Source organism: Phodopus roborovskii, unplaced genomic scaffold, assembly GCF_943737965.1.
Source record: "Phodopus roborovskii unplaced genomic scaffold, PHOROB, whole genome shotgun sequence".
Taxonomy (NCBI): domain Eukaryota; kingdom Metazoa; phylum Chordata; class Mammalia; order Rodentia; family Cricetidae; genus Phodopus; species Phodopus roborovskii.
The window spans coordinates 25,471,965-25,490,953 of NW_026126540.1; the positions used below are offsets into that span (position 1 = coordinate 25,471,965).

At 43.7% G+C, this 18,989-nt stretch overlaps 1 protein-coding gene across 1 annotated transcript; it reads left to right on the forward strand.

Annotated features, from left to right (window-relative positions):
• The first annotated feature begins 15,830 nt into the window (after positions 1–15,830).
• On the forward strand, positions 15,831–17,087 carry S100a11 (S100 calcium binding protein A11). Its single transcript, XM_051199063.1, has 2 exons — positions 15,831–16,013; positions 16,795–17,087. The coding sequence occupies exons 1-2, from the start codon at positions 15,831–15,833 to the stop codon at positions 16,948–16,950; spliced, it is 339 nt and encodes a 112-aa protein (XP_051055020.1). The 3' UTR covers positions 16,951–17,087.
• Positions 17,088–18,989: the final 1,902 nt, after the last annotated feature.

The window sequence follows — 18,989 nt, forward strand, 5'->3', positions numbered from 1 at the left end:
TCATGTGTTTATATCAGAAGTGTGATATGTTTTGCTAATTGAAGGATCATGGAGAGACCTAAAATGGGACCTCCATTTTTGAAGAACTTGCAATCTCTGCACAAAAGAGATGTGTGTGTGTGTGTAACCAAATAGACTCTGGAACTGTCACATGTTCAGAGGGTACTGTGGTGTTTCATCTGGGCCAAAACCAGCCAGCTGGTCCCAAACCTTCCCAAGATGGGCTGGCTGAAATTCCAAAGAAATCCTGTGATAGGCAGGTAATTCAGCACATGTCTGTAGGCAACTGAAGCAGAAGAGATGGTTTGAACCCAGGAATTCAAAAGCAGCATGTTCAATATAGATGACATTAACTGCCAGGGCAATCAGCGAGATCCAAAATATTCATTGTAGGAATTGAGAGTGTATGTCCTCATAGCAGACAACAAGAGAAAGATGTCCTGACTGTTTATGTCTGCAGTGAGGGTGTTAGGTTAAGGGTTAGAGAATTTTGGTCAAGGAAGATCTGCCTTGCCAAGGATTTTAGATCATGTGGTATATACCTTACCTTACCTCCCTTCTTTCAACCCTCAGCATAACCACCATCACCCTTTTCAAAAAGAAAGAAAGAAAGAAAGAAAGAAAGAAAGAAAGAAAGAAAGAAAAAGGCTCTGAACTTCAGGGCAGTTTATTGCACTCTTTTGGGCAACCACCTAGAAATGCCTATTAGTGTGTGGAAATGTGCTAGGCCTGAGCTTGAGTTCCAGCTTGCCAGAAATTCATGGGATGTTTTGTCATAGTCTGGCTATCCAGTGATTCTTACTCAGGGCATGGTGGGGGATGGAGAGGTTGGATGGGGAAATTGGGGGAACCCTGTGGAAACAGTGGTCACCTCCAGAAAGGAAGGGACTCTCAGCCAAGTCAGGATGAACAAGAATCTACTTAAAGTCTAGAGTCTTGGCTCTGACCTTCTGCTGTTTCTCTCCAAGTCCTGCAGCACACCTGGCTCCATCCTCTCATGGATTCAGATCCAGGAATTCAGCCAGTGTAAAAGCATCCGCCCATCTAGCAAGCATTTCTGTGTGTCAGTGATTCTTTTGAAAGAAATCCTGAGGGAATAGAGAGGTTTCCCGTTGGTTAAGAGTGCTAGCTGCTTTTCTAGAGGTGGTTCAGCACCCACAACAGGCAGCTCACAAACATCTGTAGCTCCAGCTCCAGGGGATCTCATGCTCCTGGCCTCCACTGGCACCCATACTCACATTCACACACACACACACACACACACACACACACACACCTAATAAAAAAAATAGAAGTTATTAATCCCAAAGATGGGAGAATAAAAGGCTACTGATGGAAATCATCATGGCTAAATTAATTAAAGCAAGCAATTAATTAAAGCAAACTTTTTATTCATATACATGGGCTGCCTCCCCCTAAGGCAGGGTTTGAGAGGTCAGTATTGGATGTGAGGAAGACAAAGTTTTATAGCTCAGGAATAGGGGGTTTCCAAATGGGGGATTTGGTGGGCAAAATATGTGGGGTTACAGGAGCAGAACATAAGCATAAGAAGTTAGTCAGAACAACCTCCAGAAACAAAGACATGACTGTCATTTCTGGAACAAGTAATACCAGGACCATTTGTAGTTAAGGTTACAGGTGGGACTTAGCCCAATCCTTGAGAAACAGAGGGTTAATCATAAACAAGAATGAGCCTAGTTTGTCTTTACTATAAGATGGTTTTAAAGTTTAAGAGAGAGGCAGGTTGGTTCTTCAAAGCCTTGAAGTAGTAAAAAAGCCAGAGCAAGAAAAGCCATAGCAATACCTGCCCTTGATATACAGGAGCAAGTAAAGTTATCTCAACACTTGGTCCTTAGAAGATGGAGATTCTTGATTAACACTGATCTGCAAGCTCTTCTCTTCCTGCCATTGGCCAGAATGTACTACATCTTCCTGTCTGTTGCCAGATTGCTAGGCAAAGGATGTGAAGAGGCAGCAGGGCCATTTCCAGGAAGAGGCACCTCTGCAGACTTTGTAAAAGCACTCTGTAGTGGGGATAAATCTGTTTGAACAGTGTGCAAGCCTGAAGCTATAAAGTAGTTGACAACAGGGCTCAGGGGTTAAAGGGGATTATAGATACAATGAGACTTCTCTGCAGAAATTGCTTTGAATATAAGGAAGGAAGGGCTCTGTAGCAAATGATGGGGGCACAACATGCCAGGGAGCAGAGTCAGCAAACAAACCCAGAATGATAAATCAGAGGACCTACGAAGTAGTGGTTCCTTCAGCCACACTGAGTTTGGGAGCTTAGCCAGATCCCTAAGGGATTATTTCATTATATTTATAGATTTTTCTATAAATATGTTCTCTTAATCAAAAAAAAAAAAAACAAATATGACAGACCATGTGAGGAATGTTTACTGCAATTATGTGGAAACTGGTAACATCCAAACTCAAGATCTTTGTTCCTAGATTAAGCAAAACTAGAGAGGGAACCCTGCTGAGAGAGAAGTGTATCTTAGAAATGTTCCTCCTTCTGAAAGACTTTAGTTTGCAGAGCAAGGATGTAGGAAAGGGGCAGGAAATAGTTCTTGCAAGCAGAATATAGAAAATCACAAAGAATGGACATGGACATGGGTGGAAAGATCAGGAATTATGAGAACAAGAAAGGTTACTATGGTGATGGGGCTAGTTCTTGTTAAGTAGGGTTAGTTACTGAATCATCAAGCTGTGGAATAACTGAAGGCTCTAAATGTACAGCCAAGAGAAAGCCAGAGTATGAAAGAAGTTTCTCACAGGTCTTGGCCCACCACAAGGAAATAGGCCCCCAACCCTGGAACAAATGGTTCCAGATGACCAGCCCTTTCTGGGTCACACCTGGCCAATGGACAGTCTGGGGTCTTTCCAAGTCATTCTGTGGTTTTTCCTTTAAAGAAGAACAGGTCGCACCTGGGTGATCTCTCAAACATGAGATCATACTTTGTAATCCATTACCTTGTGCCCCATGCATGTATGCTGCTTTGCAGTTTGTCTCTATAAAAAGAGAGCCTAAACCCTTTGAGGGGTGTGCAGCTTTCCCAGAGATTGCTGACACCCGAGTGCACTGGTTCAATAAACACCTCTTGCTTGTTGCATCTCCTGGTTTTGGTGTTTGTGTCTCGGGGCTCTTCCATCGGCCCATCAGGACCCCAGAATTAGGGTCTTACACTTCTAGGCTGGTTGCAGTTCAGGGTTAAAGAGTACATATTAATCATGACTACTTTTCTTGGATCCTAAATACCTAAATCACAAGTGGTCACCTTGCATTGCAACTTCTCAAGGAAAGTATACAAAATATTAGTTATTGTTATAAAGCTGATGACACCCTCCTACCCCCAAACCCTGTGAGGAGCAAAGAAAGCCCTGGTTGTGTAAGAAACAGATGAAGCCCTGAGAGAATGAATGTGTGTTGCTTATGTGAACACAGCCATGTTGAGGACCCAATGCCTCACAAGAATATTGACAGTGTATGCAGAATATCAGTCACAGCTTCCTCCTATCAGATGTAGACTGCTCTCCTACAGAGACCACCTACCCCTGTTAACCGAACCTGCCTCCTTGTTCAGCAGCATACAATAAACCTGCCTCCTTGATTCAGACGTATAAAATAGTGTTACTTTTCAAGGTTGCCACTGGTGGTGTGTCTCCATCAGAGCACACAACCCACCTAATCACAGCTTTTCTGTATGTGTATCACTTTCTTCATTCCCTGTCACCTCAGTTAAGTCAGTCCCAAAGCTGTATAGGTCACAACACTCGTAATTTCCAAAACGAGTGAATAAATCAAGCTTAGCAATACAATTTCAGACTTCACATCTTTCCCCAAGCTCCTCATCTCCTACTTCATCCTTGATATCTAACCTAGCAACAGAGCCAGGAACAAGAGTAAGCACTGAAGAAGCAGTGCTTTCTGCACCGAGCCCCCCCCCAACCACACCCCACTGTCTGTGGCTACATAACAAACCAGCCTATAACTGCAGAGGCTGTGGGACAGGGGCTGGAGGATCTGAGGTTGAGACAGCTCTCCAACTGGCAATCAATCGCCCTCAGGTCCCTCCCTGTGGGCCTGTCTATTAGACAACATGAGAGACATCACAGCACAGAGCTGAGTTTCCTGAGTGACTTGAGAGAGTGAGCCTGGAGAAAGTAAATCACAGTCTCATATTAAATCCCAAAAGTCATGTAGCAGGGCTGGAGAGATGGCTAGGACGTTAAAGCTAGGCTCGTAACCAAAAATATAAGAGCTCATGTAACAAGATTTACAAAGTGATCCCGAGCCCACCCAGACTCGAGGAGAAGACACTGAGCTCCCATCTCTGTTTGCTGTTGTTTTTGTTTTGTTCGTTTGTTTGAGACCTGGTCTCATGTTGCCCCAGGCATCCCTGGCATCCATTCCACCCCAAACAAATGTTCTCAATGGATTTCTGTCCCATTGGCTAGTGATTGATCCAGCGATAGGCAAGCCACAATCCATTTGGGCAGTGTCTCTGACAGAAATTTGTACCACACATTTCTGGAGGCTAAGAAGTCCAAGGCCAAGGAGCTGACAGGCTGTCACTGAGGCCTGTTTGTTGGCTCATAATGAGAAGCTTCCAGTCTCCTCATATGGTGAAAAAAGTGAAGAGAGGCCTGTGCAAGGCTTCTGGGAAAGAGAAGTGAGCCTTCCCTGGACTGGATGGAAGTATGCATACCCCTAAGGGGCCATGGTTACTGGTGGCCATTGATGATTATAAGGGCAATGTAGGCCAGAGTATGAAATGGAGAAATGTCTGGTGCTGACATTGTCACTAAATCTAAGAGCCCTGGAGATAATATGTCTTCTCTGAAGAAAATAAATAATAATTCCAGTAATTTTTTATGGGGCCAGAGGGATGGCTCAGCAGTTATGAGCACTAGCTGCTCTTCTATAGGACCTGGGTTTGATTCCCAACATCCATATGGCAGCTCATAACCATCTGTAACTCCAGTTCTAGTGGATCCAATGCTCTCTTCTGACCTCTGAGGGCACCAGGCATGAATGTCATATACACACATACATGCAAGCACAACATCCATACACATAAAAAAGAAATAAACACTTAAAAGAATATTTTTTTAAGTCAACCTGAGTCAAGTTTCCATGACTTGCACCCACAAGAACTCTCATAGTTCCTTCTAAAGCCTAGGAACAGCTGACCTCTGTCCAACTCTAACTACCTCTAACCATGGCAGGAAAGGGTTAGTTCAAAAGAATTGAGGCCAGAAGGCAAGTGTTACCTAACTGGTTTTTTTTTTTTTTTTTTTTTTTTTTTTTTTTTGTCCCATATAAGGACTTTGTCCTCCAGAGTCTGTCCTGAAGGAGATGACAGCCTAATTAGGAAAGGCGGTTAGTTCAGATTGACTGTATCTCAAGGCACAAGAAAAGTACAGCTAAAGGGCAGGATAGTGTTACATTAAAAAAGGGGGGGGGGGAAAAGACAATTCCTTAGCTGGACGAGATGAGTGACAGCTTCATAGAGAAGGTGATTTTGGCATGTGTTTTCGTTTTTAAATTACATGTATATATGTATGTGTGTATGTATCTATGTATACATTTGGAGAAATGCTTGACTGTAACTTGGTATTGAGGTCAGAGGACAACTTGTGAGAGTTCATTCTCTTCATCCACCAAGGGGATCCTGGGAATTGAACTCAGGTTGGCACACTCAGCAGCAGGAAGCTTTACCTGCTGAGCCATCTCACCCACCCAAGAAGGTATGTTTTGGTTAAGTCGTTATGTAATTACCATATTGTCTTTCTAATGCTGTAACAGATACCCCATAGAATCCACTTAAGAGGAAAGAGTTTTGGGGATGACAGTTTTGGAGGTTTTAGTCATTGGTCCACCCTGCCATAGGCTCCAGTATAGCAGGGTAACACAGCATGCCAGAGAGCATGTGGTGAACAAGCTGCTCTCAGTTCATGGCCAGGACACACAAGCATACACACACATTACATATACAAATATGCACCCAACCAACACACATGCAAATATATACACACAACAATACACACAAGACACATACAAATATATACATGCAATGTACATATAACACATACCAATTATACACACAACACATACACACAATACATATACAAATTTATATACACAATATGGCCACATATACACTCAACATATAACAAATACATACACACAACACATACAAATATATACACACATATAAATATATGCATATACTTATAAATATATACACACAACTTATACATACATTCCCCCAACTCACACACATATACATGTACATATACAACAACACACATATACACATACACACAACACACACTGTAAGAATTCAGGCCTTATGCTGGCCTGCTCCCTGTTACCTGGCAGAATGCACTCAGGCAGTACCCTGGTCAGCCCAGAGTTCCATGGCTGCTATGTCACTAAGTACTCTGCACGCAGCAGGTGCAAAGGACCCTTTAAAAGAAAAACTTCACCCACCTCTGCTCTCTTTCTCACTGTTCTTCTGAAGGGGCATGTACGACTTTTCTTGCCCCCCTACCTCCCCCCTTCCCGTGTGTGTGTGTGTGTGTGTGTGTGTGTGTGTGTGTGTGTGTGTGTGTGATTTCTCTCCCTTCTCCCTTCCCTTTCTAATAAAACTTCTCACTTAAGCTCTGTCTGCCTAGCATGTTTGTCCCTTGCCTGCCATGTAATCCACCAAAGGTCCCTCTCATGCAATATTATAACACACACATCACACAGACATATGCATAGACACATGTACACACTCAAACACACACATACACACTGAGGTAAGCATTTCTCCAGGAACCTTCTGCTAGGAGAGGAAATGGCTAAAGCCCTGGGGGTATCCAGAGTAGGGACTTGTATCCAGGGGGAAAAAAATTACAGCTTTCAGATGGCCTTGCAAGAGAGACTGAGTTGAGACAGGAAGGATGGGGAAATCACAACTTGAAACCTGTTAGTTTTTCCGTGTCTCTTGCTTTCTATGTAAGCCCCACCCTTGTAGAAATGGTTTTGTTTTCTATTAAGGATAGTAAGCCCACCAAGGGCCGATATTTTATAAACATCCCCATTCTGTGAAATTTTGGTGTACCTGCTTGTTTATCTGCACAGAACCAAGACTGGACTCTCTGTCATTCCCTTCCCTTTTGCGCCAGTTATAAATTAGTGAATAGCATCAGATTGTGAGGTCCCATTCTTGCCACTGGGTCAAGGCACAATTACCACCTGAATTAGACTAAAAGCCAGGTGAACTTTTGGCAGTGGTGTGCTTGCTAGCCTACCTTAGGTTGTGCCTTGCTGGGTTACTTTCACTTAGTGTGTTTCCAAGGATATTCTTTTCTGATGTCCACATGTCAGTCAGGTCAGGAACCTTGAAGATGGGTTTGTGTGAGGAGTAGGGGGTGGGGGGGAGGTTTAGGTGTGTCACTGTATCTCTTAGTCCTTTTCCTAATATCCCTCTTCCACTTCGAATAAATCTTCTTTTTTTGCTTTGTACTATAGTTGGATCCTTGCAGACAGGGGACCAAACGTGTCTTACTGGGGGCACAGCTAAGTCCATTAACAATAGCATAACTGGAAACCAGTGATAACTGGTTCTTACCAGTGAAAAGTAGCTGGAAAATCAACTGTGCCTACAGGTAGCAAAAGTTCAACTTAACCAGATTCACAGTGAGTGAAAAGAAAACAACAACAGCAATAGTTGGAATTGGGTCACAAAGGAATTTGAATTGCAAGATGAAGAAACTGGATTTTAAAAACTAATTAAGCAATATAGAGACTCTCTGAGAATAATTCACTAGCATTTTCAGGTCACATGTGAATGATATGTGTCTTTTATGTCATTAGAGTATATATGTCACAATTTTCTGTGGATTATTGTGAAAGAGAAAATGTCTCAATTTTGCCACAGCAGTTAAGACCTAACCTAATAGCAGTTTTCAAGAGGCACTGTCATGGCTTCTAACCATCAGCAGGAAAGAGGTCTGGAAGAACATGAAGGAATGTAGCTGTGCAGGCAGCAGAGGAGAAAAGCATACACTTAGCTCTGGACAACATGGGTAAGAATGCTGACATTGCCTTAGAGATCTCTGCAACAAGACAAGTGAGAGTTATGAGTGCCAGCAATTAAGGCAGAGGCTGTAGAAAGTGAGAGGAGGGAGAGTCTGGAAGGACAACCCTAAGTCCTTCAGGGCATTTTCATTTAACCTATAGAGCAATAATAGTGTGAGTAGCAATTAACATTTGCATAACATTAGCCCACTTAAAGAATCCTGTTATATTTATTATCTTCCTAATTATTGGCCCTATTTAAAATATGAAAAGCCTGAAGCTCAGAATTGGAGATGTCAACAAAGTGTAATAGGACCGATGATATGCAAAGCTTAAGCCCCTTATCACTGAGTTGTCCTGCTGGTCTCAGTTTCACATGGAGGCTGAGTGTCAGTATCTTCTCCTACCATCCACACACTTTTTATTCTTCCCTGACACCACACTCAGTAACCAGGTGAATACTCAGCAGAACTCTTGACTCCTCCCTCTCTCTAACTCACACCCAAACAAAAGCCAAGTGTACTAGTTTGAATTCTATCACTGTGATGAACATCACGACCAGTATCCACTCTGAAGAAAGCATTTATTTTAGCTTACAGCCTGTTATGAATGGAAGTCAGGGCAAGAACTTAAGGCAGACAGTGAAGCAGAAGACATGGAGGAATTCTTCTCACTGGCTTGCTTCTCCTGGCTTGCTCAGTTTACTCTTGTACACACCCCAAGACCACCTTCCCAGTGATGGCAATGGCCATGGTAGGTTGGACACTTCCACATCTACCATCAATCAAGAAAACACTCTGCAGGCTTGTCTACAGGCTAATTTGATGGGGACATTTTCTCAACTGAGGTTTCCTCTTTTTAGATGACTCCATATTGTGTCAAGTTGAAAACAAAGCAAAACCTAGCCAACATTGCCAAGCAAGGCTGGAATTGCCTTCTCTGTATTTGACAAACCTGCCTCCATCATCATGGCCATCTCAGTATGGTCATTACAATGCCCTACTATGTTTTTAGCCTCTAGTCTTTCTTCCCTAGGACTTTATTTTAACACTTATAAGCCTGAAAAAAAAATCATCTCCCTCTCCTGCTTAAATATCTCCTTTAACTAGAATCCGCAGGCGTAGCACTTAATGACTTGCGTCTGTCTCACATTTACCATCATCATCTCATCTCTGGAAGCCCAGTACTACTGAATTACCAGCACCTACTGATAGCACACATCAAGCCCCAATTATGAAAACTTCCTCTGGAGATACTGATCAAATCCTTAAACATTATACATGAATAACTCTGAATGTATGTATACATCCACTATTCTCTCCTTGTATAGGTGAAAGCATGCAAATCAGTGTAGCCAATATATCACAAGCACAGAGAATTGAATCCTAGTCTAAGTATCACGGTCTGCAGCCCTAAAATGCTCCTATGTGGCCCAACCTCACCTTGATTCACTGAGGTACCCATCAACAGGGAACTTCTTACCCAGTTTTGAACGCCCAACTCAAAATTCACTTTTTCCATGACACTTCCTTTACACCCCAGCGTTGATTACTCACTTCCTCCCCAGCAATGTTGTGGCAGCTGGTCATAATCCTGTTAGCACATTTATCACACTCTCGGATGCCCAATTAAGGATGTACTCAACCCTATATAGAGATCAGCTTGCATATGAGAATTACTATGGACTGTAGAAATTCCCACGTTTATTTCCTGATCAGCCCTTTCCTTCACCTGTGTTACGTCATGTTTGTTTCTTGCTACCAATTTACCAGTTGTAATGCACCCCCGACTTCTTAGCCCTTTTGATTGAGTCATTGTTTGCCAACCTTGCCAAACATCCTTTCTTTCCAAAAAGCTTGGTCACACAGGAGCTGTCTTCATTTTCAGTTACCAACGGACTCGTTTTTTGTCTCTCTGCCACACACTTTTCCGAAATCTCACAGCTTTCATTTCTCTCAGTGTCTAGTTCATAGTTCTTATTTGTCCTGACTTTCTAGTTCCTTCTGTGCCTCAGTTCTTCTAACTGCCAAATTCTGCATGTGTTTCTAGTTCCAACTTTCAAGGATAAAGGACCAATTTGTCCTAGCTCACCTTAGGATGGAGCCTTTATCTGCCATTCTATGCATCAGCAGGCCTTGGGTCCAACCAGCTGAGACAATGGACATAAGGTCAAATCATGCAAACGTTGGTCATCAAGTTTGCCCCTTCAGCAGAAGTTGTAAGTGAGGCATTTTCTCTCTAAAAGATTATGATATGGACAAGTCCATGATTGGGGTATACAGTAATTTAGACTAAAAGCTCTCTATTATAGTTTGTTTGTTTGTTTGTTTGTTTACGAATCTGATAAAAGCTATGTATCTTCCTTTGGGAGAGAAAGTTCCTTATGCAGAATACTTCACACATAACTTTAGGATTCTAAAGAATTCTAGCAGCCACCATCAATGCCTTACCACCATCTCTGTGAGGTCCATCCCTGGAGATCCTCAAAGGCAGATATTACATTTCACTTGTGTTTGTATTTACAGACCCCAGAACAGTGATTGTCACATAGGAGGTTCTCAGATGGAATCAAAAGTGTAAGCTGACACTTCATTTATTCATTCAGGCTTAACAGGTTATTCAGATTCACAAAGAGACTAAGAAATTTGGATTTTTAAAAATTTATTTTGTTACTAATTATTGTGGGGGGCACTCATCATAGCCCACATGAGGAGGTCAAAGGCCAACATGTAAGAGTTGGTTCTCTTTTCTGTCATGTGGATTCCAGTGACCAAATACAGGCTGTTTGGCTTGGAAGATGTACCCTTACCCTCTGAGCCAACTCACTGACCCCAGAAGTTTGGTTGGTCTAAAGTACTTGTAAGCCACTTTGTTACTTTTATTGTTTCATGTTTTGCTCTGAAGTAAGCAGTTGATCAGAACACATATCAGGAAAATGTGTTTTTATATTGATTAAATGTGTTTTTTTTTTTTTTTTTTTTTTTTTTTTTTTTTTCCTGGAGGGCAAGGGCCCAGTTACAAAAATCAAAGGAAAAGGGGAGCTGGGATGTAAACTAGAATAATGATGGATGGGTCCAAGTACAATAAAGCTGACATTACAAGGGCCTTGACTTAAAAACATGTATAAGAAAGACTTAAAAGAAAGTAGTAACGTTTTCAAGAAAAATGGGGAAATGACCACATTGTTGGCAAAAATGGAGAAGTGGGAGGGGATAGGAAAATCTAATTATTTCTTGAATTACTGAGTTTCAAACACAGGTGGGGCTTCAAGTATTTTTTTTTTTTTTTCATTTGAGACAAGGACATACTCTGTAACCTAGGTTCACTATGTAGCTCACAGGTTACCCTCAAACATGTAGCATTCCTCCTGCCTAAGCCTTGCAAGTGCTGAGATGACAGGCAAAAGCCTCCATGTCTGACTTGTTTAGTAGGGTTCTAAACAAGTGCCAGAAGCTGTGAGTGTGAAGTAAAGAAAAAAACAGGAGAAGAGGATTTGGCCTCATGTACCAGCGTCAATAGCACAAGCTGGCAGCTGACTAGGCTACATTCACACAATGCACCATTCCAGTCTACTCTGCAGTTTCTGGAGTCTCCGCAAAGACATCACTCTATGTGATAGATAGTCCTAAAAGTTTTACTAAATAGTAAAGACAACATGACTTGCTTCTAGATGAGGAACTGGAAGCTCAGAGTGGAGAGGGGTCTTGACAAAGGTACTGCAGTGATACTATGGACCTAGGATTAGAAGCCAGAAGTGCTTCATAAAATTTCCAGCTTTATTGAAATGCAGGCAGGCAAATGCCTCACTAGCCCAGGCCAATGTTTAGCTGCGATAGTTTGGTTATTTTCATTTTCCTGTTTTGTTAACTGCCATTTTTAAAGCGTGAGAGCAGGGTGAAAATTATGTCTAGACAATAATCATCAATATTCTGTTGGCAATAATCATTACAGTTAGGTCGTCCAGGTGGTGCACTTGCAAAGCGGGGGGTAGGAGGGTCCCAAAGTTTGAGGCCAGCCCGTGCTGTATAAAAAGTCAAAGCTACAATCTCACTACATAGGAAGACCATATAAAAGTATATTAAAATCACCACTGTTTATCTTCAGTGTAGTAGAATAGAGTCTGGCTCCTAGAGCTCTTCTTGACAACTATGCTCTATGATCCATTCTTCTTTTTAAAGGAACCATTTTGCGTATCTAACCTGAAGTGCAAACTGTTCCAGGCACAGAAATGAGCTAGGCATATGGGCAGACTTCCCCCAAGATTCACAGGAGACAGGGAAAGAGGCCTGTGGAGTCCCAAGGAGGACAACCTGTGTGGTGTGTGTCCTGAGTCTAGGCAGAGCAAGTTCCAACGCAATGGGGACAGGCCTAGGCCCGCTGAGGGGAAGGGGCGGGGGCGGGGGCGGGGGCGGGCCCGGCCTGAGTCAGGCCGAGGGGCGGACCCGGATCCGGACCCGTCGCCACTCCAGTCCCTGCTGCCATCAGCCGCAGTCGCAGCCCGCCTGTGCTCCTCATCAACTTGGTAAGCCTAACTTTTGAACTTTTAGATTGTTTTTCTTCCGTTTCAATGAAAAGAACAAAGGACAAAGCTACGCGTGCTCTCCGACCGGGTGTATCTGAGATATCTGGGACTAAGTGTGGACGTGGCAGCAGAGAGATAAGGAAGAAGAAACCGTGTGGGAGGCAATTAGAGAAGAGCGGAGGGCACCACGAAGCCCTCAAATTACACCCTAATTACAGCCTGGGGGAAGAAACGGGGACTTTTGTTCTCCTGGGCAAGATACAGGGTAGGGCTGGGTGCGGCCGCCCTACTGGCTTCGGAGCCCGGGCTGGGTGTGGCCGCCCGAGTCCCCGGGCCACGCGCCCCTGTACCCAGCGGGCGGCGGGGACCTCGGGCCGAAGCCACCGATTCCGGCAAGGCTGGGCACACGGTCGGAGAGCTGGAGATCCGGAAGGAGTTCTGGGCGGCGTCGCCAGGCGTTCGTGCAGATCAGAAAGCAAGCGGTCAGAACTTAGCCTGAGTTCTTATTCCAGAGTTCTGGGGAATCAGCTGCGGGAAGCCGCGGGCAAAGGGCCAAGGTACACACGCATGCACCGAAACTGCAGCCTGTTGCAGCCCGAGGAACCGCGGGCAAGAATGTGGGAGGAGGCCAGTCCCACCCAGCCCGCTCCTTTCCTCTCTCCCTTACCCCCCCCCCCCGCCATCTTTTTAGCCACTCCCTTTTTAGCATCACCTGCATGTCTGACTTTTCCACTAATTCATCTGTAAAGTCTACTTTCCTTTGTCTCTCCAAAGAAGAGGTTTAGCAAACTTTGGAGAGTGACCCTAGCCCTAAACTAAACATAGATTTTGTTTTTAAATGGTTGGAAGACCGTCGAAAGGAAAACGATCCTTTGTGATATATGAAAAGCATATGAAAATCAAGTGTATACAGTTTACAGGCACTCCCACACTCTTTCACTGTATTGTCACCCTTGGGCTATGGTGAAAGACTGGCAGGACCCTACGGAGCATAAAGAACTAAAAATAGCCACAGCTGTCCCTTTATTTAAAAAGATAAATGTTTGCAGACCTCTGCTTTGGTGTGTCAATCTCTCAGCACTTCCTACTTATTTTTTTCCTTCTTCCCCTTTTCATCACACTGGGTGCCTTGGGCTGGTTGTGAGGTGGAGGGAGATGGGTAAGCCCTGCAGGCCGGAAGGAGGAGTGCTGGCCTTGGTTAAGAATGAGTTTACCGGTGTGGTTCCCTCTTTCACATATTCACCTCAAAGGGAGGCTTTCCTGCAATGTTGAATGTTTAGGCGCGTTTAAAAAATTCTTTTACGGTGTTCTTTCAGGGTGTGTTTCCTCCTAGCTGTCACTGTGGTCGTCATGTAGAAGGGTGGTAGAGTGGAGAGGGCCCTTTCTTTCAGCCACTGTACCACATGGACAAAACTTTCCCAGCCCAGCAATCCCTTCTCCGAGGGAAGGGGAAGAAAGCATCTGTAGGTGTGGGAAACAGTTCACAGAGCTGGGCCCATCAGCCTGGAACCTACTCCTCAGTCTAGTGTGTGCCCCAAGCCAAACTTCTGCTATCACATGACATACTAGTCATCGAGATTTTTATTTCTGATAGGAGAGGCATGTTGTGTAAACTCTTGTTTCTAGGCTGTGGTGTTTTGTTTTTCTCTCTCTCTCTCTCTCTCTCTCTCTCTCTCTCTCTCTCTCTCTCTCTCTCTCTCTCTCTCTCTCTCTCTCTCTCTCTCTCCAAGTCCTGAACCTACCAACACTTTTCTCTCCTTCAGTTAAAGTTTCCTGTCAGGGAGCTTAAATCTTCAACATTGTGACTGTTTAAAAGGGATTTATCTCCAGGAGGTTCAAGTGCTCTGAATATTCCTAGGGACAGTGGGCCACAATGGTGCAATTTTGATGGTAAAATGCCTAAAGACAGGAAGGAGGTGCTAGGAGCGGAAACCAGGGGCTACAGACCTGCTAGATTTTGTCATCTTTAGCACATGTTATCACACTGCCTGAAAGCTCCCAGCTTTCATATCCAGGAAGTCCATCAGAGAGAAATCAAAGGCTGAATTCTAAGTTGCAATTGTTAATATCCATTCAAATCATAATTAACACCAAGAAGAAAGCTTCAGGGTGTGGCCCTGCAGGTTCCAAGAAATCCTGCAGTTGTGCCCTTATCCACCAGGGGGAGCACAACAGTTCATTTCTGGGTTCTGATCTCAGATTCCTGCAGGAATGACTCAACCCAGTAGAATTTCCTTTAGGAATTCTGCTGTGAGAAAACCAGAGTCCTGCACAGGATTCGAAATGATGTTTTCCTGGTGCAACCACAGCTTTGTTTCAACTCTGTAATAAGAAATTACAGCTACCATTCTTGTGGAAATGAGTGGCACTTGGATGAAACAAAGGCAGATGTCAGTAGAAAGAAACCTGGGAACCAAGAACTTAGGGGTGATTTCCCATGGTAGTTCCCCTCTCGTGCCTCAGTTCTGCACAAGTGAGTTAATGGTATATATCTGTCTGTCTCACAGACACACATATACACACTCACACACACAGAGAGAATTATTTACAGTTTCACAAGGTAGCCCAGGTTAACCCAAACTCTTGATCCTCCAAGCATATGTATCCCCACACCTAGTTGAATATATTTCAGCACATCTAAAACACCCCCCCAGTGCACAATTACAGATATGCTGTTCATTTTCTTCAAAGAAATGCCCATTAATTTAATGGCATCCCAATTATCACAGCAGCCTTTCTCTGCTCTTGTGAAATAGGTCACTGTAATTTAATTTTAAAGTTCAGTGTGTGAGGGGAGAGGCATACAGATTATGCATGTATCTACTCACACTAAGTGTGTGTGTGGGGGGGTGTACAGGCTATGGATGTATTTATTCACATTGTCTAAGTGCGTGCATGTGTGTGTGTGTGTGTGTGTGTGTGTAGGGGGTGTAAGGCTATGCATGTGTTTACTCATACTGTCTAAGTGTGTGTGGGGTGTACAGGCTATGCTTGTATTTGCTCACACTGTGAGAGTATCAGAGGAGTTTCTCCCTCATCAGAACTGTCTAATGTTTTCAGACGTCATGCACATGGAATGCTCTATTGCACTGGGAACAAGTACAATGGAGCTATGAGAAAGATCACAGAACGTTGCTGTCTGTGGTGCGGTCACTTTTCTGGCCCCTATAAATACAAAACACTGTGACCCTCTGGCACTCTCCATTCTCTAGCCTTCCTAACCCTCAAAATACGTTTATGCTGAGCTCTGCATATTTTTCTCCAAAGGCAAAAATGTCCAAACCCACAGAGACTGAGCGATGCATCGAATCCCTGATTGCTGTTTTCCAAAAGTACAGTGGAAAGGATGGGAACAGCTGCCAACTCTCCAAAACTGAGTTCCTCTCCTTCATGAACACAGAGCTAGCCGCTTTCACGAAGGTAACTGTCCTGGCTTCCATACACTGATTGCTCACCGAATGAAGCAGGAGCCTGGCAGAATGGCCAAGCATTAAGGATTAGCAGCTGCCTTCTTCTCCCTAACCCCAGGCCAAAGTGTCCATTTCTCAGCCCTTGCTGAGTCCTTAGATCTTGGGGTGAGCTCCATGTGAGCCATACCAATGGCCTGGCAGTGGGAATGGCATGTGAAATGTCATATGCCATAATAGAATCACTTCAAATTCTATTCCTCTACCCCAAAGACTTTCGGGCAGTCCAATAAAGTTTTCTGCAATGATGGAAGTGATATTCCATCTTCACACTATTGATAGAGTAGCCAGAAGTCACATGGTTTGTGCCAGACACTCATCCTACTCACTTGACATATGGCTAACAACTTTCTAAATTAATCTAAATGCAAATATAGTGTGTAGGCTCAGGTTGGTGGGGGGTGAGGCTTTCGGGCAGGACCTATAATGTTCTACCTGAAACCACTCATTTCCATATGGTTTACATGTGGGACTTGCATGCACACTTTTATAAGGTTTAATAACCCTTAATGTCACACAAAAACACAGGACAAGGGGCAAGGAAGACCAGGTTAATGTCCAGGTCTGCTGCTAAAGCATGTCTCTTCCCTTCTTTGAATCTGTTACTTCATGTTGAAAAAGGAACTATTAATAACCCCTTTCCCGGACCTTATAACACTATCGAAAATAAGATGTTGCAGCATATTTGAAAACACCATAGAAAGTGAAATATAAAGATGTCTTTGTCTTTGTAGAACCAAAAGGATCCTGGTGTCTTGGATCGGATGATGAAGAAGCTGGACCTCAACAGCGATGGGCAACTAGATTTCCAAGAGTTTCTCAACCTTATTGGTGGCTTAGCTGTAGCATGCCATGAGTCCTTCCTCATGGCTTCCCAGAAGCGTGTCTAACCCTCCCATTTCCCTTCCAGCTATCAACCCATCACATCCTCTCCCATCCACACCTGCACTGAGCCCACCACACCTACTATAACATGCAGCCCATTTCTGCTAGCAGAAATAAAACAATGTCTTTTTTTTTAAATGTATTCTGAGAGTCAGTAGATTTGTGTGAGGGAGGGTAACATGTAGGAGGAATATAGTGGAAGTCATTACCAGAAGCGAGCTAGTAAACAGTGAAGATGCGTCTTGCATGTGCACAAAATCATGACCACTGAATGATATAGCCAGAGTCAGCTTATGTTTCTAAGGTTGCTGGTCAGAGGCCATTCTTTGTCCTCATTTACTTAGTAGCTGTCTATGTCATAGGCCCTGAAGTCAGACAGGCAAGGTCCTGCCTTTAATTTCTAGTGGGGAAGAGAAATAGAACAAAGGATTGTTCCTGTGAGGGCAGATGTCCTGGGAAGGAGATATGATGGCCATGTCACTGTAGCTGCAGAGTATACTACTGATATATGAAAGATAGAAGAAGCAAGCTGAAGAGGACATTTGAGGAGAAGGAGCTGAGAAGGTAAAGGGACAGAACAGGGCAAGATCTGCCAGTGCTCTGTGTTTGGTATGGACTTCCGCACCTATGACTGCCTCTAGCTGGTATAATGTCTTCAGTCTCCAGCCCTCCTGAAAGCTGCATGGAGAAAGCCTGGATGGATGACAAGGAGCCAGCAGATAGCAGTTTAGAGAGAAAGAAGGAGAGAGAAACAGGTTACAGTAGTGCATTGTCCTTCCTGAGGAGTTAAGCAAAATGGACCAGATTGTTTGTGAGGTTGTTTTAGCCTATGAAGGTACAAAAAGAGTCAGTGCCTCCAGCTGACAAGTACCATGCTTTTTAGGTGTAAGTATGGCTTCCTCTGAAGGACTTCTTTAATGGTTTGTGGGACATAAAGGGGGAGTTGTCTGTAACCCATAAAGGTCTCCATATTCCTTTGGAAGGTGCACCCTGTATTTATAAAACAGCTATAGCAAAACCATACTATTACCCCCAGTGAAGAGATAGAAAAGTACCAAGCATATTAACTTTATACCTTCTGTTGGCTATCCTACAAGAAATCAGTGGCTCCCATTTGAGACATCAGGGTTCAAGGAGACTGAGGGATCTTTACTTGCCAGGTGACACCGGATTCTGGTAAGAAGTAAGACCAATTATTGTCAAGATGTTAACTGAAAATCCAACACTAAACCCTTATGGAGTGCCTGCTCCCTGAAAAGGAAATGTATGGTAGAGAGATGCTAGGAGGAGGGGTTGGTTTGGCAGAGCTGATGAGTTCAGGATAATGGAGTGCTGAGCATGCCAAAGGTCTAGGTACCAGGGACACTCGTATCTCCTTACCTGGTTCTGCCACCTGAGCTTCAAAACAGCCTCCTAGACCCCTTTACATAAAACAATTCAAGGAGCTTTAAAGCAGGTAATAAGGTTCTGGGACACAATACAGGCTGATTGAGGTTTATTCAGGGAGAATTCACTTACACAAGAAACAGATCACCACTGAGGGTTCCTGCTCCAAGGATGTCCTCAGATCTTCTCTGTCTCTGACTCGGAACTAAGAGAGTATCCCAGATCTAGACTTCACTGGTCACACCCACACTGTCTCCATGCCCCAGTGGGCATGGTCAGTAGAACAGGCGTGGGCGGGGTGGATATCTCACTACAATTCCTCTTTTAATCTAAAGAAAAGATTTGGGCTTGATACATAAATATGCTCAAGGAGAAGGAAAATAAGAACATACACACTTAAGGCCTATTGCCAGTGAAATAATAAGAGCAAATGGCAAGAACTACATATCCAGTCCTAGAGTGAAGGCACAGCAGAGATTACTATGGAGCTGTCCTAAGCTGGAAGGATAAGTCTTGTATCTAACATTTCTATCTAGGAAGAGAGAGAACAATAATTGTGACAGTCTAATCTTCAACCTCATCAAAGACCTGAGAAGGAGGATAACGATACTAGGGTAGGCAGGAAGTGCAGGTAAGCAGCTTCCACAAGATGCAATGA

What these genes read in the sequence shown, in the direction of transcription:
- S100a11 (XM_051199063.1), top strand. Translation starts at nt 15,831, where the DNA reads ATGCTGAGCTCTGCATATTTTTCTCCAAAGGCAAAAATGTCCAAACCC. An exon ending in AGCTAGCCGCTTTCACGAAG is followed by an intron (nt 16,014 to 16,794) that starts GTAACTGTCCTG and finishes TTGTCTTTGTAG; the next exon opens with AACCAAAAGGATCCTGGTGT.